This window comes from Peromyscus eremicus, chromosome 7, assembly GCF_949786415.1.
Source record: "Peromyscus eremicus chromosome 7, PerEre_H2_v1, whole genome shotgun sequence".
NCBI lineage: Eukaryota > Metazoa > Chordata > Mammalia > Rodentia > Cricetidae > Peromyscus > Peromyscus eremicus.
In genome coordinates this window covers 37,011,750-37,032,906 of record NC_081422.1, presented here as the reverse complement: position 1 = coordinate 37,032,906, position 21,157 = coordinate 37,011,750, and the positions used below count along the sequence as shown (strand labels likewise).

General features: G+C 47.5%; 1 protein-coding gene across 2 annotated transcripts in view; it reads left to right on the top strand.

Annotated features, from left to right (window-relative positions):
• The window catches only part of Grik4 (glutamate ionotropic receptor kainate type subunit 4), a 317,685-nt gene that overhangs the window by 133,081 nt on the left and 163,447 nt on the right, over window positions 1-21,157 (top strand). For both annotated transcript variants that reach the window (XM_059267676.1, XM_059267677.1), the window contains one exon: window positions 10,053-10,217. In XM_059267676.1, the coding sequence (XP_059123659.1) occupies window positions 10,053-10,217 (165 nt within the window). The remainder of the gene's footprint in view (window positions 1-10,052; window positions 10,218-21,157) is intronic.

Sequence of the window (21,157 nt, the reverse complement as noted above, 5' to 3'; positions counted from 1 at the left end):
GATGGTGTGGCCAAAGGGTGGGGAGAATGCAAGCGTCTTTGCCAAAAGTGTGCATGTGAGCAACTATGCTACTATTAGTTGGGTCTGGGAAGCAAGACCGTGCCCCCAATTGTATATAAAGGTAATGGGTACTATTTGGGACACAGACTTTGCAATAAGCCCCAGGGAATATTTTGTAGTAGCAGTCAGAAACAAAAGCCTAATATGTGGCGGAGAACTTACGTCTACATAGCAACCCAGGGGCTAATAGATGAGAACTGATTTGAGAATTAGTAAGCTGTTTCTCCCTGTGTGCATGCATGTTTATGTGTGCTCAGGTGTGTGCATGGGCATGCGTGCCTGCAAAGGCCAGACAACAGCTTTGGGTTTTTGTTCCACAGGCCCCATCCACCTTGTTTTTGAGACAGAGTCTCTCACTAGCCTGGAATTCATTGAGGGAGGCAGGCTAGCTGAGCACGGAGTCCCAGGGATGTGCCTATCTCTACCTTCCTGGCATTGGGATTACAAGTGTGGACCACCATGTTCTGCTTCCTACATGGGTTCTGGGGATCTGACCCAAGCCCCTGACTTGTAAGGCAGATGTGTTCCCGACTGAATCGTCTCTCCAATCTAATGGATTCTTAAAGGGGAAAGTATATAATGAAGACTAGACCTAGTGGGTAATATAGCTAGGTTCATGGTAGAGGCTAGGGGAGATAGGTGAATAGAAATTCCAGTTTTTCTGTATCCTTGCCAACACTTAGCATGGTCAAGCCTTTTGATTTCAGCCATTCAAAAGGTTTGCAGTGCATCTCATTATGGTTTTAATTTGTATTTCCCTGGTTACTCTTAGTGGTGAGGATATGTTCTACCCACCCAAATCACATCTCTGTGAAGTGTCTGTCCACATGTTTTTGTTTGACTTAAAATTTGCATAGTTTTCTTATTACTGAGGCTTGAACGTCTTCATGTTTTCTGGATGCAAGTCCTCTGTCTAGGATAGGTTCTGCACAAATCCTCTCCCAGGTTGTGGCTTGTCTAGTTATTCTCTTCATGTATCTTTGGCAGGACAGACATGTACAGCTTTGACGTTGTCTAACTTACTGAGTTTTTACTTCATGGGTTGTACTAACTTGGGGGGTCATGCAGATTTTCTTCTAGAAGTTTCACAGTCTTGGGGGTTACCTTTATATCTACAGACCATTTTCCGTTAATGTTGGTACATGGCATGCAGCAGTTTGAAGTTCTTATCTCGTTTCAGTGTGTGAAGATCCCATTATTTTGACTCAACACAGTGTGGTACTGTTTTTCACTGTGCCTTTGTTAAAAAACAAAACAAAACAAAAAACACCATTTTTTTCCATAGCTGTATGGAGCAGAGTGATGATCTTAATAGAAGTTGGCTTAGAGTCTCCCCAAAGTCAAGGTTAATTTGGCTCAAGTATCTATAAAGGGCATACCTTTGCCTGATGACGTACCAGGTCCTGGGTGAGACGGGGCCAATGAGAGGAAGTTAAGTCGGAAGCCTTGACTGCAATGCACTATAAGAGGTGTGGGTTCCTTGGAAAATGCATGGCTGTGGTGCTTGGTTAGCCACGTGGTTCAGGGTAAGGCTTCCTGGAGAGGGATGTCTCAGGAGTCATCCTGAGTGAGCAGGACCAGCAAGCAAAGACGAGAGAACAGAGGAGGTGGGGGACCAAAGGAATGCAGGTACATAGCAGCACCAAGTGTGTGTGCATGTTCATGTTTGTGTGCAGGTAGGCATGTGTTTTCACATGTGTGTGTCTCTGTGTGTGTGCATGTGTACACACACCCATGCTATGTCATCAACATTTCACTGTGGAAGGTGGAGAGGGGTGAGTAGGGAAGCAGAGTCTCAGGGGCACGTCTCATCTGCTGCATCAGGGAACTCTGTGGATGAACCCAGGGTGGTGCATGTGCCAGGCAAGTGTTTTTCACTACGGTACACCCCAAGCCCATTTTTATTTTTGTTTTCATCTTTATTTTGAGACTGGGTTTGGATAAGTTGCTCAGACTGGCCTTGAACCTCTAATCCTCACGCCTCAGTTTCCTGACTAGCTGGATTACGGGTGTATAGCCACAAGACCTGGTTGAGCAGAAGCTCCACCCTTCCAGGTAGTTGAGATGAAGCAGAGAGTCTGGTTAGGAGAACCAACACAAGAAATGCCAAGAAGGCAGAAGCAGACATGGTTGGGGGTGTTGTTTGGAGGAGGGGAGTTGGGCAAGGACATGATATCTGGGAAGCCGATGGGGTGTGTGTGTGTGTGTGTGTGTGTGTGTGTGTGTGTGTGTGTGTGTAGAATGGGGCAGGTGTGTGGAAGTCAGAGCACAACTTTTTGGCTTCGGTTCTGTCCTTCTACCTTTATGTGGTATGGTAGTTTGAATGAGAATGGCCCCATCTACTCATTTGTTTAAGAATTTGGTTGTCAGTGGATAGAACTGTTTGGGAAGGATTAGGAGGAGGCATGGCCTGGATAGAGGAGGCATGTCACTGGGAGTAGGTTTTTGAGGTTTCAAAAGACCAGTGCCATTCCCAGTGTGTTCTCTGCCTTCTGCCTGGGGATCAAGATGTAAGCACTCAGCTCTTCTTCCCATCTTCCCTCCACCATCATAAACCATAAGCCTAATTCAACTCTCTAATAAGTTGCCTTGGCCGTGGTGTCTTATCACAGAAATAGAAACCTAACTAAGACATGTGGGTTTGCTTATGAAACTCAGGTCATCAGGTTTGTGTGACAAGAGCTTTACCCACTGAGCCATCTTGCCAGCCTCTTAGTTTGGGTCTTGATAAGTTTGAGATGCTCTTTAGACATCTACCTGGAGGTGCCAAGAGGCTGTTGTGTGCACATGTTGCTTCCCCAGGGAGGTGGCTGGAAATGAAAGCCATCGCTTACAAAGCTCCTGTAAATAAGGCAGAAAGGGGCTTTGCAGAGACCCTGGGGATCCATCCATATTAAAGGATGGCAGGAGCAGAGGGTACCTCCTGCAGCAAGGGCCCAAAAATTAGTGGCATCCTTGGAGAGCAGCTTCCTAGGAACCAATGAAGTTGAAGGCCTCAGGTGAGAAAGCAGGAGTGGGACTTGGCTGCAAGGAACCCTAGCCCAGGACAGCCTGAGGCAAGGTGCTGCAGCAAATGGGCCCAGGCCCCAGGTGCCGCTAGGAGCCGTGCAATCTTGGGCAAGTTGCTCAACCTGCCCTTTCTCACTTATCTTGCCTATAAAACAGAATAATAAACGGTAGGTTGCATGGGGATTAAATGAGATCGTATATTCGATGCTCTCAGAGCAGCACCTGGTGATCATAAACAATAATGCTGGCTAGTGATGTAATTAGACAAGGGATCAGAAGTACCCACTGGTTTTGCAATGATGCTTGTTGGCATTGGTATTGTATGCAGTCTGAGTGAGGTGGGGGACAGAAAGTGGCTTGCAGTGAGGGGGTGGGGGGTGTGTGTCTTAGGGCTGAAGTCAGCAAACTCTGAAGAATCATCCAATAAGCTGGGCTGGCACTGCGGGCAAGGAGGAAAGGGAGCTGTCAGCATTGTAGAAGTGTCTCGGGAGGCTGTGCTTTTCTCCCTGCAGGTATTAAAAGTCCTCCTTCACTCTTTTGTGTGTTGGCTGGGATTTTTTGGCTTTCCACTCACCAAACTGGGAGCCCATTGTGTTTGTTTACAGGGCCAGTGTGGCACATGGCCCATCTGGTCACAGCAAGTTCCATCTGCTTGGGCCTCGATGCTGTCTGAGCACAGAGAGACAGGCTGGTCTGCAAGCCACTGAAGACGGGAGCATAGGGAGGTGTATGGGGCAGGCAGGGCAGGGGGAGGAAGACAGGTATGGGGATGGAGGCTCCCCTGGAAGAGGGGAGCTAGGTGAGGATACAGGTATGACAGCTCACGTGGAGGGAGACTTCCTTCAGCGGAAGGGGTGAGTGGGAACAACAAGTCAATGGAGGGCACTAAGAGAACAGACCGCATGATACATCTATCATCTCCAGACAGTGCTGTAGCCCTATGTGGACCCAGAGCTGCAGGCAAGCAGCTGGGAAGCAAAGGTAACCAGTTCCCCAGGGCTCAACCCATCTCTTTTTCTTGTTAGCACAGGGTCGTAACAGGTTGGGCCAAAAAGCCATTGGCAGTGTTATAGATATGGCCTATAAAGGCTCGCCAGTAAAACTTCTTTATTCCCCCCCTTAAAGAGAAGCGCTGTTGAGGTGCCTAAAATCTTCAGTAGCAGGCCTCTGGTGGAGCTTAAAGATTAAGGTAGCTGGCATCTACACTCGAGGGGTCACTCCTGAGCTTTCAATAATGCATGAAGGGAATGCAAGTTCTGCTCCAGTTCCCACAGGTGAACAGAGAACAGGATGCTGCCATCCCTGGACGGATGCTGCTAAGTAGAGGTACCACTTGGTTCTCTGCCATGCATCCCCGTGCACAGCAGTCACCTTCAATCCTGGTTGTCTGATGTTGCCACATCACCAACATTTGCTGCAGTTGCTGCAGAGGGTGAAGAGCCAGGTGGTCCTGCAGTGCTTCAGCACCCAGTAGTCATTCATTCCTTACCACTGTATGTCCAGAGTCATCCATTTACTAAGACAAATCAGGTTCATCCAGCTGATGCTCTCAAAGAGCTGACTGACGAAGAGAGAAAGGAGGAGCCACAGATAGACAGCAGGACAAATTCACAGAGCTCAGAGGAAGGGAGTTCATTTGAAATGAGTCATCTGAGAAGCAGGCAGGTAGGAACAAGAATTATCTGGGCATTTAAGGCACAGGCGGCTGAGGGTACACACAGTACAGGTGGGCAGACAAGTCTCCGCCATTGGGGTGGGAGCTGGTGGAGTTCTCAGGACATCTATGGAAGAGAATACTGGGAGCTGGGAGCTGGAGAGGGCTTTCCAAAAGAGGTGAGTCTGTAGGGAGAAGATCCCAGGCAGGGAAAGAGGAGGTAAGGAATAGTGTCAGCAAAAGCAGAGGGGACAGCATAGGTGGGTGACTGTGCTCCAGTGGTGATAGGATGCCAGGCTGTGATGACCAAAGGCAATTCCCAATGCTTGGGAGACCATCCTTCTGGCTGTAATAGAAAGCCAATCAGTAGCTGTACACCTACTTCTACACAGGCCTGTTCATGGTTACTAGCACATCCCTGGTCCCACGTACTAGCACTGAGCTAGTCAATGCTATAATAGGCTGGGCCAGGCCTACCAACCCAAGCCATCCTGTCCAAAGCACACACATACTAGGATGAGAATGGGGAGGAGAACTTGGGATCAGGATGCACACTGTCAACAGGCTGTCTTCCCATTGTCAGGGACCTCAGAACCCAGATGGGGAGAGAGTTCAGCAGAGAACATAATGCTTGGGGTTTGAGGCAGAGGCTCTGTGTGAATGTAAAGGCTTTCTTGACGTAAAGAAGATGTGCTGAATCTGGCTGGGTCAGAAGAAGCACTGGACATTGAATCTTCAAGGTTAGGTAAAGGGGCAGACCCTAGTTCCCACATGTGTCTCCCCACCACAACCCTGCCCTCACTACAGTCCAGACTTCTGAGTCTCACTGTGGCTACTAGTTGACTCCTGCAGAGAAGTCCGTGGGGCCACAGAATGTGCTGGCTTGTACTGTCCCTCACTTGGCAGCTGCTGGAACTCTGAACATTCTGGCCTAGCCTGATAGCTGGGCCAGAGGGACTCAGTGTGGTCCAGGAGCATCCGCTGAACATTAAGTCTCAAGCACACTACTCTCTTCCATCCATCTGGCCCCTCTCCTGGGACTTCTGAAAAACAAGTGTGCTGTTTGGTAACTGCCTTTTGGGGACACGTTCCTTCAGCATCCTGTCTCCAACTTGCCTTTGGCATCCATAGCCCTAGAATTCAGTTCCTATTTTCAAGATGATTATCTTGGTCCCAATATGTTTGATGCAAACCAACCAACCACCCAGTCAAGCCTCTTCCCTGTCAGAAATTAATTACCATCAAGAAGCAAAATCTTAGTGAAATGTGATACTCAGGATGGCCTGGGAGTGGGCATGGGGAACAGGATTTGACAAGCCCTTGTCAAATACCTCTGAGGGCCTCATGGGGAAGGAAAGAAGAAGAGAATCCAACATCAGATCCCCGAATTCCCTCCTGTTGTCCATCATTCCTCTGACTCAGCACATCAGATGATGCTCTGGATGTTGGATGTACAGTGTGTGACACAGTTATCTGGGGGCTTGGACATCTGAGTTTGTATTAACACACACACTGTCCTACTCAGCTTAGGATGCTATGCAGTGAGATTGCAAATGAAGTTCTGAAACAGAACTTTTATTTCTCAGTGTTTTCTGGGATGTTCAAGGTCATTCCTGATGACCAAGTTCATTCCTGCTGAGGCCTCTCTTCCTGGCCATCTTCTCACTGTGTCTTCTCATAGTAGAGAGCAAGTGAGTGAGCTCCTTGCTTTCTCGTCTGAGAAGGACACTAATTCCATGAGTTCAGGGCCCCATCCTTGCGACCTCATTTAACTCCAATTAACTCCTGAAGGCCCTCCTTCCAAATATTGTCACATTGGGAGTTAGGACTTTAAAAATGCACTGGGAAGGGGGACAGCAAAAGAGAGGTCGTGAAACCCACAGCACACACATTATATGTGTCTTTTTCAAAAAGAAGAGAGGGGAGGAGAGGAAAGGAGAGGAGGAGAGGGGAGGAGAAGAGAAGAGAAGCAATGGAGCAGTTGTATCTGGAGCAGATCCTTGGGTGGGTGCTCCTCTTGTGATACCCTGTAATTGTACCATGGGTGTACTGACGGAGCAGGGGCAAGGCCAGTGAGACTATAACAGAACCCCCCCCCCCCAGGGAAGATGGTCCTAAGTTCTCACGTTTACAAGGAATATGGACTTTGTATTAGCTTTCCATCACTGTGACGAAATTCCTGAGGTCAGTCAGCTTACAGGAGCAAAGGTATATGTGGGCTTGTGGGGTCAGAGGTTTCAGTTCTTAGTTGCTTGGCTCTTTTGCTTTAGGGGCCATGGTGAGGCTCTATATCATGATGGAAGTATGTGGTAGAGAAAGCCACTCTGCTCAGGTGGCCAGGAAGTAGGGGTGGCACAAGGCGGGCAGGATCATTGGTTACCATTCAGTGACCTAACTCCCTTCAGCTATGGCCCACCTCTTGAAATTCCAATAGCTCCTAGTAGACCCAGCCTTTGGGGGCACACTTCAGATCTAAAACCTTGTAATATTTTCTGGGAGATTATTTTGGTGATTCATTTATTACAAGTAATTTATACAATATCTAGTAGATGTTAATAGTGAGACTCAAGGAACTGAGGATGGCTGCCTCTAGTTGGGAAATCTCATCAGGGTGTGAGAGCATGGTGATAATTGTAGGAAAGCAGAGAAGTTACCTGGACAGTTTTTAGAGGTCTAGAATCCAGTCTGTCACTGTTAGTGTCTCAGAGTTGATTTGCCTTGGTGACATGTCTTTAAAGTACCCAAAGGTGTAGAATCCCTACCTGTTAACACTCTCTCTTAAGTCCAAGTCCCAAGAGGACAAATGGGACCATGTCCTCCTCCTCCACTAGCCAGCTCTGGAAACATGGGCAGGTCACCAGACTCACCCGAACCCATATTTCTCATCTCATGTGAAGTTAAAACACTGATCTTACGGAGTTGAGGATGAAATTTTGACATGTCCACTAAACACACCATTGTTGCTGAGTATACAAGCACAGATCTGTCTTGGATCCACAGTCTCCTGCCCATGACTCTGCTGGATGGACTGCCAATTCCTGCTGCTCTAGATATCTTCCCTGTGCTCTAGGGCCAGCATAACTGCTGCTATGAAATTTTCAGTGTAAAGCATTTTACAGCATTGAATCTTATGGAGAGTCTGATATCCACAAGCAATGGATGCGAAGCTGTGATGGTCGCCACTGGCGTGGGGCTACCACCTGTCTGCTCTTAGAAGGAACAACATGTGTCCATCAAGGGACATCATTTGGGGATCATTCCTCTCTATACCTGCTTCCTTATGGTTTCAAGTTGTCATCCTAGTGTGACGCAGTGTGACTCCATTTCTGCTTCCTATGGAGCCATCTCATGCTGAGTCTTGCTCCCTGAACCAGTCCAGTGAGACTGTAACTGACCGAAGTCAGAACATTCCCACATTCTCCCATTCACAAGGAACGTGGACACGTGCTACAGGCTACCTTGGCAGGCCTTTCAAGTCTTCCCAGTTCCAATTCTTTGGCCACCCCTACAGGCGGCTGGTCTTCTCCTGTGTGCTTTCCTAGTTAAAGCATCTCTACTTCATTGCCTAAGCCTTGGGACTTACCTTCACAGACCCCATGCTGGAGCCCACACTGTGAATGTGAAATTGAGTTTACATTGTTCACTGAGGGTGTGCATATAAATAAATCCACCGTCAGGAAGAATGCTTTGTCATGTTCTGTGCTGTGTCCTGGCATTTTCTTGATGAGATGTTGATTGTATGTATGTCAGCAATGGACAAAATGATAGCATGGAGCCTGGGCCATTAAGGTACAGGGATTACCTTAGGGATTTTGTCACAGTGATGGAATGTTAACTAATACCAAGTCCATATTCCTTGTGAACATGAGAACTTGGGGGAACATTTTGCCCTGGCCCACCTGGCCATAGCCACTCAGGGCCATGTGGCAGTGGAGTCTCTTGTGGTACACTGTGTGTTTCCTTCAACCTCTGAAAGATAAGTTTGCTATTCTTTTCTTTTTCGTAATTACTTTATCGAGGTAAAATTCATATCCTGCATAATTCACCCACCCAAAGTATACGATTCAGTGACTTTTACTGTGTCCACAGCTGTCTCATAACCCTAGGCCACTGTTACTCTGATTTCTGTCTCTATGGACTCACTTTGTCTAGACTTTCTTGTACTACTAGACCTATCCGATATGTTGTGTTTTGTGTCTGGCGGCTTTCACTTGGTGTAATGCTGTTAAGGTTCATCCATGTTGTCACACGTGGAAACATTTTGTTCCTCTTATGTCCCAGTAGTAATCCACTACGATAGGAAAGCAGCATCGTCTTTGTCCCTCGGTTGATGGACGGATGGATGGATTGTTTCCACTTTTTAGCCTTGGTGAATAATTACTCAGGAATAACCGCCATAAATGTTGACATAGAAGTGTGTGGTGGGTGTCAGCTTTTCATCTCCCCCAGGAAGAGAATTAAGTACCTCAGTCGCCAGCATTGCGTGCCTACTAGATGTGAGACTGCATTGAGTATGTCTCATCTCATGTCACAATAACCCAAAGAGCAGCTCTCCTCCCCATTTTTCAAGTCAAGAAACAGATCCTTTAGCTGATATGGGTGGACCTGGGACTAGAGCCCAATTCCGTGTGATTCCCTTCAGATTGCATCCAGAGGTGGGGCAGCTACTCATACTGTACCTCTCTCCAAGTCATCCACACTGATCGTCACACTGGTTAAGTCCAGAGCATGGGTCACCGACCTCCACTACCTGAACTGAATCTCTACACAATCAGTGGGTTTTTCTTTATTACGCCAATGTTCAGTGAAGAAAAGACGTTCAGACAAATTGCATGGCTCACCTGGGGGACACGGCTCATGGCACCAGAGACTGGAGTACGAGCATTTCACAGTAACCTACAGCAGCTTCCCGGCCACCACAGCTGTCCCACACAACTGCATAGCCTTCTCTTCCTCAGGGAGTTTCCCTGTATACTTGGAATCCCATTTTCAAAAGGATAGCACTCATGTGCACTTGGACAAGTCTCCAAGGGTATTTTTGTACCCGGGCTGGGGATCTCAGACAGGTAGGACCCCTGGTGGCTGGCTATGGCATTGCATTGTTCCTCAGGTGCCTATCCCATTAGAATTCACTGCTACACCTGTCTGTAATCAGAGACTGAAGCATGCAGTGAACTTACTCTGGAGGTTTCTGCAGATGTTGAGGTGGAGAGGGATTTGGGGAGCTGCCTGGAAAAGGAAGATGGCAATTTGGGGAGGGTGGAGAAGGAGGAGGGATAATGGTGGTGGGTGATGTACCAACTGCCTCCGTATGGTTGTCTACTCACAGCTGCTATCTTGGATGACCCCATGGAGTGCAGCAGAGGGGAACGGCTCTCCATCACCCTGGCTAAGAACCGCATCAACCGCGCACCGGAGAGACTGGGCAAGGCCAAGGTCGAAGTGGACATCTTTGAGCTTCTCAGAGACAGCGAGTACGAAACTGCAGAAACCAGTACGTAGAATGGACAGACGGGCAGAGGAAGATGGTGGGTGTGCGTCTAGTGCCAGGCCTCTGATATGGATGTTCCCGGGGGAGGGAGAGAGCTATATATGAGGAAGGCCTGTGAGAATCTCAGCCCAGATGAGATTCCTAGGTTTTGTTGTGAATCAAGAATTAGATAGAATATTAATTCACAAAGTAATCCCTCTACTCATTCATTTATTCATTCACTCACTCATTCACTCATAGGCTGATTCATTCATGTCCTGGGCACTTTCTATACACATGCTTCAAGAAAGTTTTGTGGATATTGCAAAAGAACAGTAGCTCATCCATTGCCCATCTGACTGCCTTTTGCTTTCCCTCCCTCCCTCCCTTCTCCCTTCCTCCCTCTTTCCCTTTTTTCTTACCTTCTAGTCTTTAGTAGTGTTTCACGTTGAGATAGGCTCTCACTCTGTAGCCCAGGCTGATCTAGAGCTAAGTAAGTAGCCCAGGCTAGCTTCAAACTCACAGCAACTCTCCTGCCTCAGCCTCCCAAGGACTGGTACTGCTGGTGTAAGCTACTCCACCCGGCTCTACCTTGTGCTCTTGTGCTGAGGCAGAAATGTAGGAAGATACTATGACTTGGAATGGAGTATGGCCACTTTTCTTTGACTAAGATATTCAGCTTACCTATACCTCAGTTTCTTCATCAGTAAAATGGGAGTGTTAGCCTCTACTTTGCAAATCTTGCATATTGTTGAGAGTCACATGAGCTAAAATATAAGTGAATCCTCTGTGAGTTGTAGGGTTTTACAGACAAAGTAGGTCATGCAACTTACTCTTAGCACACAGGGTGGGTCCCATGTGCCGGATGCTGCTTTTACTTCTAACAATAGTGTGAGAGTTGCACACATTTTCTTCTATTTCAGAAAAGCAAGTGATGCTCAAAGGTATGGGATAATTTTCCTGAGCACAGAGCTAGCCTGTGCAAATCCACTGCACCTCCCTTACGATCTCCTGTCCGGTGCTGGTGTTGCCTTGGTACTTATGCTCAACTGAGTGAGCAAAGAGCTGTTAGTCACCTTTCTGCTCTGTGACAAAGTGCCTGAGACATCAACTTAAGAAGAGAAAAGATATTTGGCTGCACAGTTTTTGAGGTCTGAGTCCGTGACTGACCTGCCCCATTGCCATGGGATTTTGGATACACAGAGCACCATGGTGGAGACCTCTGGTAGAAAGTTGCCTACCTCATGGTAACCAGGAAGCAAGATGAGACAGGAAGAGGAGGGATGAGGGTCCCAATATCCCCTTCAAGGACAGGCCCCCAGTGACCTCACTCTCTTCTGCTAGGACTCACGTCCTAAAGTTTCCTCTACCTCCCAACAGCACTACCACATAATGACCAAGCCTTCACCATGTGAGCCTTTGAAGGACTTTCGAATCCAAACTGAGCAAGGGATGCTCAGCCCAGACAGATGATTGAAATTAATTCCACAAGACTTTGGAGAGTCCCCTTCTCTTCTTTTCCCAACCCAAACACCAAATAAACGAGAGAAAAGAACAGCTTGTGTAACTATTCATGTCTGTCACAGGGTCTTCCCCAGGAGGATGCTGCAATGCTCTGTTGCTCCAGCCTGGGCTGTTAGGACCACAGGAAGGACACAGGTTCTCACTGGAGATGATGGGGGAGGGAGGCTGTGGTCCCCAGAACCACCAGCAGAGCTCTCTCTTTGTGTGTGTGTGCGTGTGTGTGTGTGTGTGTGTGTGTGTGTGTGTGTGTGTGTGTGCGCGTGCGTGTGTGTGTGTGTGTGTGTGTGTGTGTGTGTGTGTCTTTCTCTGTCTCTCTCCTGTCCTCACTGCTTCTTTAACACCCTGTACTGCTGGACCCAGACTCTTCCCTCAGCTGGCTAGTTTTCCTAGTTCATCCATCATGCACCTGTCTCATAATGGCTGCCCAGGATGATGCCCTCTGATTCTTCACTTTGGAGCTTTTATTGAGTGTTTCCTCTATGATTCTGGATGTTTTGCTTTAGGAACAGTGTTGGAAACAAGGTAGACAGGACCTCTGGACTCATGGGGGCTACAGTCCCTTCAGAATATACAGTGTCAGCCTTCCCTAGTACTATTTTTTTCAAATATGTTTTTATTAATATTTTTGAGAATTTCACATAGACATACAATATACTTTGATTATATTCATCCCCATAACCTTCTCCCTAATTCTTCCCATATCCATCACACCCCACCTCTCTGAATTTCATGTCTTTTGTTTATAAATAACCTAATCAGTCCAGTTTGTGCTGCTCATATAGGCAAGGGTGTGAAGCCATTACCTGGAGCATGGCCAACCAATCAGGGACCACACTTCTAAAGAAAACCAATTGGCCTTCCTTCCCCTAGCACTGTCAACTGCCAGAAGCTCCTGAGCTGGGAAGAGGGGCTTGTGACCCCCTCTTCTCTCCCTGCTGTTATGGTGGATGGTTTGATCTCATCTAGGTCTTATGCAGGCAGGCGCTCCCAGCTGCTATGAATTCCTGAGTGCCGCTGTCCTGTCATCTCCAAGAGATGCAGGTTTGCTCTGGTCCTCTCTGACTCTCATGGTCTTTCTGTTCCTCCTTCCGTGATGTTTCCCGAGCCTTGAGGGAAGAGTGTGAGATGGATGTCCTCCTTTGTATGCGTTTTCTGGATCCCCAAAGTGGAGGATCTGATTAGGTCTGCTCGTCTTGCTTTGTGGCCAGTCTCACATGAGGCAGGTGTTTGCCAGACTGCGAACAGACATTGACTGTCCTCAGGGACAGTGTCCTCTCCTGGTCCAGCAGCTGTGAGTGAGGGTGGTTTATGCTATGCAGACTAGGGCCATTGAGGCTAACAGGAGCTACTGACACACATTCCTCTAGAACAGGGTGTGGTGGATCCAGTATGAAAACCATTCATTCATTCATTCATTCAGTAAATAAACATGTAGCAAGAGCCTATTGTACCTGATTCTACCCAACAAGAACTTATCAGGGAACAGAAAAATGTCCAAGAAGACATGAAGATTAATTTCTAGCACAATGAAAGGAAGACAGATTGTTCAAGACCTTCTGAATAAAATCAGAAATACCCACAACAAACTTCTTATGAGTCTCCTAGTCTGGTCTGTGGAATTTCTTCACTCTGGTCTCAGACAAAGGTCTGGATTTCTTCAGAGTTCTGCAGCCCACTCTTTGAAAACCAGCTCCCCACTCCTTCCTGTCAGTTCTTCAGGGCCTCCCCAGCAGGACTGAATGCACGTCTGCCCATTGTAGATGGCGTCATTGGCGGGAAGAAATTTCCTCTCCCAGTGACCCATGCAGCCTGCTTTGGTAAAGTCAGTGCGTCTAACATATTAAGCCAGATGAATCAAGGAATAAAGGAAATTGATATCTTTATTCCTCATTGCAGGGCTTTGGACATCTTTTTAATGCCCCTTTTTTAGGCACCAAGTATTTTATTAACAAGTGGCCTTCGGTTCAGCTTTTATATCTCAGTGTGTTTGAGGCATGCTTCAGATGGCTTCTGGATCTTTCTGCCCCCAGTGTCTTTCATCTGAAGTCAGAGTATACCACCATAGTGGGTTTTAAATGCTGCCAGATAGTTCTTTGAAAGGCCCCAGCCTAGGGTTTTTTTTTTTTTTTTTTTTTTTTTTTTAATCCTCAGGTAAGGAGATAGGTGAATGGTGGGTTCTTGCAGTGGCTAAAGCTAGGCTCATTGGTGTCAGTGGCAGTACTGGAAAAAGATAGGTAGAAGGAACAGGATCCTTGGATGGAGAGGGCTAGCCACGCTGATCTCTACTTGGGAAGACGTGTAAGTGATGTGACAGTTAGGATCGAGGGTTTGAGAATTAGACCAGCCCGAGCTCTCCCTGTGTGGGGTGGAAAGGCTCTACAGCCATTTTTATGCCTCAGGTTTGCTTATTTGTCAAGTGATAGTGGCAGCTGTCTCATTCAGGTGTGCCATGCAACAGCGTGGGTGACGCACACACACCCCTTGGTGCGTGCACACACGGCGTCTTCAGTGAGTGGCGGCTGTAGCTGCTGCGGTTAGGTGATTTTCCCTCCTGTCTTAGCTGAGCAGTGTCCCCCCAGACCTCACCACGGCCTCTTCTGTTCTGCGTTCCAAAGCTCAGCTGTTCCAGAGGGCTACACTCTCTCCCAGGCTCTTCTCAGGTGACTTGCTTAATGTCAACATCCCTCATAATTGGCCATTCCCATTCTCTTTCCAGTTTTCTGCATTTGAGGCTTCTGACAGCTTTGAGCCTTTGAAAGTTGCGGTGGGTCACCTCATGCCAGCTGCTGCTCTGCACCACAGTCCAGGCTTTCCCTAGGCTAGTGGTCCAGGTCTGATTTTCATTGCTAATTTAAGATATTTGCATGGATCCAGTGCCTTGGAGGACCCTCCCAACCCCTCACCTATCACCCTGTGGCCAGGGACTGTGCTTCAAGGAGATCAAAGAGACTGCTGGTGATGTTTTTGGTTGTGCAAAGTCAAGGCTGTGATTGAAGTTGGGACTTTAGCAATCCAACAGGGCTATTTCGTCTTACTGTGGTAATAGGAGCTTTTCAAAAAGCTCTGTACACACCACACTTAATGAATCACATTCAGGGTGGGCCAGCCAGTCCAGGGAAGAAGAGGTTATTTTGAGAATCAAAGATGAGGAAGTGTACCGAAGGTGAAGATGCTGGAATCTAGAGGTCGCCCCCCCACCTCATCTGTTCGCTGCACATGAGGCTTAGAGATGGAAAGTATCACACAGGGCATTAATTAACAGCCAACCTGGATAACTGGGAAGATACGAGGAAAAAAATCACCCCCCATTCAGCCTGGTTCAAATGGGCAGATTTTCATACAGTAGGTTTAGTTAGAGTGAGGGTCACTTACAAAGCTTCCTCCAACACTCACTGGACTTCCCCCACCTCTGCCCCTTTACCACCATCACTTCGGGCTTCTAGATGTTAGATTTGCTAACTCCCCCTGACTGGCTCACAGATCTGAAGTGAGAGGAATGGACAAGACCTATTAGGCCATTTCCCTCCCACTCTGCCCTTCCCGCTTCCCACTCTATCTTCTCTCCACCACAACCTTTCTTTTGCAAGGAGGTCCTGAAATGCATCAGACTCCGACATCCTATGCTCTCTAGATCACCCTGTCTCCTGTGGTGAATGTATCAGAGCTGAACTAAGCACCACCCCTTTACCACTCAAATACCCGTTGGCACCATCCCTGCTGCTGCCAGAGCCAGTTTGAGGCTTAATTTACTGTAGAGCTAGAAGCAGGGGCCTCCCTATTGACCCCTCACCTCGTCTCGTCTCTGTGAGACTAAGCATACCATCTGCTGTCCACATTGTCTCCCCTTGAAGAGAGACAGAGACACCAGAGAACCAGGACCTCAGGAGGCTCCGGGGTGCCTGGCACAGGGCACATGTCTGCTATGTTCCAACTCACTCTTTCAGTCCATTCTTCTTAGGCTTCTTGAAGGTTCTGTCTGGCCATTATGACCTCCAGTGATTCAGGGTTGCCTCTGAGAATTGAGGGTCGGCATGCCCTCCAAATCAGTTCAGATGGCCCAAGGAAAGGGTTCAGGAGGCAAAGTGCTTGTTATCCCTTGTAAATCTCAGTGCTTGGAAGGTGGAGATAAGTAGATCTCCTAGGCTCACTGGCCAGCTTAGACTACTTGCTGGGTTCTAGCCTAGTGAGAGACACTGGCTCCAGACAAAACAGAACAGGATGGGTGGTGCCTGAGAAACAAGATCCAAGGTTGATGGCTGGCCTCTATAAGCACACCCACTTGCACACACAGACACACAGACACAGACGCATTCGGGCACCCCCCCCCACACACACACACACGGGCCAGGGTAAGGAGAAGCTAGAAGAGAAAGGCATGCAAATACGATGAGTGATGAGTCATTCATCATTATTCATCAAACATTCCTTGCTGTGCTGTCTGAGTTCACCACTTCCTAGCGTGAACTCAGAAACCCACTGGATGGCAGTGCTCAGAAATGATCTGGTCCAGTCCTCTCACATCACAGATGAAGACACTGAGGCTCATGGTCTTTTTTAAGGAAGAAGTTAAGGAACACACATTCTTCAGAGTGACTTGAGTCTTAGGTGGTCTTGAAAGAAAGGTGTGTCAGAGAGTGTCTCATGTCAGAACTAGGACACAGGCCAGATGGTCAGGCAAAACTCCAAGCAAAGCCTTGGAATGTTCCATAGGTGAACAGACGCTGGCATCCAGGTAGACGGCACAATGGCCCAAGCGAAGGTTTGAGTCTGGACACCAGGGGTACAGTGGGGTGAAGTGGCTGATGAACATGAGTCTTTGAAAGAATTTACAGCAGGCATAGTTGATGGTCAGATAAGAAGGTCAGTAGAGACCAATAGCCACACGAAGGGCTGGGGCCACCTGTATACCCCAGAATTCTAGCCCTGGTTCTACCATGTATGGGCTCCTGCCCTGTTCCTTCAAGTCCTCATGGGAGAATAATAAAATGCCTATGGAAATGGGTATGCCTAGCACTCTTCCTCCCTAAGGTTAGTGGGGGATGGGGGTGTGAGAATGGAAGTATTTAACACACTCGGAGCAGCACATGGCCTGGTGTGAGCTCACAGCAACTTTTACCCATTCTTGTGATCATAGATTCACGCCTCCCTCTCAGTGGCAGCGTGCTTGCCAGCTGGATGCCTGGCACATGGGAAGCCCCGGGGAATAGTGTTGTTCCTTCTGTGACTATTAGGGAAGGAGGAGGAGGTGGGGGTTTCTGGAACCATGCCCCACTCTGGAGCATGGATAGTGCAGGTAGCTGTACTCTTCACCCCTCATACACTTCCTTTCCTGGCTCACCCAGCAAGTCCAATTCATTCAGCCCGCCAGCCGCCTTGGAGACATGAACAAGGGTTATCCATAGAAAGCTTTGGTGCCAGAGGAGACAGTGTGTCAGAGTAAACAGAGGCAGCTGCTGCCTGATTGTAGGACAGTCGGAGCCTCTTGATGGGTTCCAAGAGTGATGTGTGCAGGAACAAGGAGACACCTTTGCTCCAGAGTCACCTTGAAGTGACTTTGTGCCAAGGACTGAGTTATCCCCAGTTTTTTTTTTTTTTTTTTTTTTTTTTTCTTTTCTGCTCTGTGACTCTCCTAGCCCTGTGAAACTGGGATGCTTAGCCTCTGCAAGTAGCTGAGTGGCTCATCTAGAACTACCTTGCCAGCGACAAGGACCTACGTTCAGTGGCACCTGGCTTGACCCCTCTGGAACATATGCTTCATGGCCAGCCCTGCCCACTCTGTACTGCTCCTGTCTGAGATGAGCCCAGCTTCCAGATGGACTTGGGAGCCACAGAGAAGTTCCTCCATTGGGGTTGCAACACCACATCCTGGTCCTTTATTCTCTTAGCTGCCCTAACAATTGCCTTCTGATTCCTTGCTGGCTGGAAAACTTTGTCATGGCCGCTTCCTCGTTCTTCCCCTCCCCTGGAGGCAGAGTTAGGGCATCTGTTCCCCTCCCTTGATGTCCCTCCAACCCATTTTTCAGTGCCCTCACGCTGGTGGCTTTGGCCTGTGGAATCAGGGCCCAGAAGTTCTAGAGATGAGGCCTTTTTGTGGCTGTTTCCCATTTCTGCTGAGTTGGGCATCCTCCCTAAGGAACAAGAGCTCCTCCATCTCAGGGATTCCTCCGGCCATACAGCTGAGAGGAGGACCGTCTCATTGCCCTGGACTCACCTTGGATCACCTCAGTTCAACTGAATTACTTTATGCCAGGGCTGACCAGATGTCCCCCTGTTCTTAAAAGTACAGGACCCAGTGAGCCAATGGACAAATGGATGTGGGTGTGGGGCGCTCAGAAGGTCATACCCAGGACCCCAAGCTCCTGAGGCCTGACAGGTTTAGAATTCAGAACTTTTGCCGGGCGGCAGTGGCGCACGCCTTTAACCCCAGCACTTTGGAGGCAGAGCCAGGCTGATCTCTGTGTGTTTGAGGCCAGCCTGGTTACAGAGCAAGATCTAGGACAGGCACCAAAACTACACGGAGAAACCCTGTCTTGAAAAACCAAAAAGAAAAAAAAAAAAAGAATTCAGAACTTTTGAGATTGTAGAAAGTTCACACATTACACATGCCAGACACTAAAGAATGTCTCCAGTGATGACCCATGTGCAGACAAATGTGTTTTTACAGTCACACATTGTGCAGGTTGAATATCCCTTAAGTGAAATGCTTGGGCCCAGAAGTGTTTCCTGGTGGGGTTGGGGGTGGGAATTTGAACTGTTTGCATAGACATTAGTAGTTGAGAATTCTTAATAATAATAATAATAATAATAATAATAATAATAATAATAATACCTGGAAACCCCAAATCTCAAGTGTTTTGAGCATCATGCCAGTGCTCAAAAAGTTTAGGATTTAGGACTTTTGGATTAGGCCTGCTTAGCTGGTAAATAGCCACACATCTGTCTACTTAGAGGAGATTTTAGCACCTATTTTGAGAAAATGCATCTGAACTTTGGATTGTGACCTTCTATAAGCACTTATCTTTAGAAAAAACATCCCTCTGCTGAGAGCTATCATGAGTATGCTTGCAGCATAAGCTGGCGAGGCATTTGGAGAACAGGGGAATTGCCATGATTCTACAGGCAGTTGGCTCAGATGCAGGACACGATGAGGCTTTCTTGCCTGGGGGCAGGATCTGAACTGGGTATTAGAGGATCAATATGAGTTTCCTGGGCAGAAGAACAAGAGAAAGTCTAGACCATGGCAGGCCGGGAGTGCTAAAGAACCCTATTTTTTTTTTATGGTTTTAGAAAATGTTTTTTTTTTTTATTAAGAAATTTTTTATTCATTTTACATACCAACCACAGATCCCCTTTTCTTCCCCCCTCTCACTTTCCCCACAACCTTCCTCCCCAGCCCTCCCCCCATTCCCTTCTCTGAAAAGGTAAGGCCTCCCATGGGGAGTCAGAAAAGCCTGGTACATTCAATTGAGGCAGGTCCAAGCCCCTCCCCCTGCATCAAGGCTGTGCAAGGCGTCCCACCATAGGTAATAGGCTCCAAAAAACCAGCTCATGCACCAGGGATAAATCCTGATCCTACTGCCAGCAGGTACAAGCTACACAACTGTCTCGCTTATGCAGAGGGCCTAGTCCAGTCCCACAGAGGCTCCACAGCTGTGGGTCTAAAGTTCATGAGTTCCCACTAGCTTGTAAAGAACCCTGTCTTAGAGAAGTGCTTTAAAGTGAATAAAATAGCTGACCAGGGAAACCAATTATATAGAAAAGCAGCCAAAATATTTTAATAGTGATGTATTAATAGCTGTGATTTATAAATGTATTCATAGCCAAGCCCAGCCTTGGGTCTAACCACTAGAACGAGGTTGAACTAGTCATGAATATAAATGATATTTGTAATGTGATATGAAAACATCAGTGATTTCTGTTGGTGACAAAGGTATATGGGCTACAAATATACTGTGCTTTATTATATGCATTAAAAGCAAAGGAAATGTTACATTTCAGCTGGGTTTCCAGAGAAAAATGAACAACACACACACATACATACACACATACATGCACACGCACACACCCCTTCACACTCCCGACTCTTTCTCACAGAACACAGGCAGCTGGTTAGGTTGGGAAGACCTGGTTTAGGTAGAACTAACTGCTCAGGAGCCTGGAGAAGGAAGACAGAGACAGGCACAGTGCAGGAGAAGGCACAGGGCTGGGGTGGGGTGGGGTGAGGAGGTGGGGGGCAGGAGGATGCAGGGGGCGCGGGGGGGGGGGGCAGGGCTGGGAAGGCAGGGTGACAGGCAGATCAAACCTCTTAAATTTTACTTGTCATCAGGAGATTTTTTTTAACACATTCCTTATAACATATAATAAAAGAATACATGCTCATTACAGAGCGTGAAGAAATAAAAAAAGAAAACCACAGAACAGTCCCACAGCCAAGTCAGTGTCATCCAAGATTCTAGTTAATTGCCATTCTCTGTGGAAGGCTGTGGTTTAGGAGCTGGTCCTGGGGACAGGGGTTAAGCTGTCCAATCTGCACTCTATTCCTTGGTTTTCTTGACTTGTTTTTGTGTCTGTAAAGTGAAGACGCAGGTCCTTGTACCTGTTTCATCAGTTTGCTTCAGAATTACACAAATCCGCTCCTAAGATATGTGCTGAACGGGCCATAATTATCTCCTGGTAAATGTTGGCACTAATCATGTCTTCCTTAGATCAGTCCTCAATGAATAACTAGCCCCTGTATTTGCTTAGCTTCGGCTTCATGTAGATGCACATATAATTTTATATCCTACTTAATTTTCTTAATATTATTACATAAATAATTTTAATGCTATTATTAACTGTTCACATACATTTTAAATGCCTAAATACCATTCTATTTGGGCATATGACCCACTCTTTATAACTATCGCCTGATGGTTATTTCCAATTTCCCATGTGAAAAGTCAAGAAGGCTGTGGTATGGCTAGGCTAGGATGCCTTGGTGTGTTACTGTAAGGGCTGGAGGGTGCTAGGATTACATAAGACAGACCGAAGCAACAGACCAATGTTTTATGATTATAATGTATACTACCGTGTGGAAAAAAGATTGGAAATGGGGAGTCCTGGAGAAGGCCCCATAGGAAGTCAGGTCAGGTGGGCAGAACCTAGCCCCAGTAAGTGAATGGATGCAGTCAGAGGGAAGGTGTGGAAGAATCAAGAGTAACTGTGGCCTTTGACCTTCAGGAGCTAAGGGAAGTGAAGCAGAGTGGTTAAGAACATGAGCCTTGGTGTCAGTAGACCTCTAAGGTCAAGATCAGCTCAGCCATATAGTACCTATGTGAGCTTGAATAAGTTACGTACACGCTAACCCTCCATTTCCTCATCTGTAAAGTGGGAATAAAATGAATCTTCCTGGGGGAAGAGGGGGATCAGCAAGCACTGGCTGACAGAGGACAGAGGAGCAC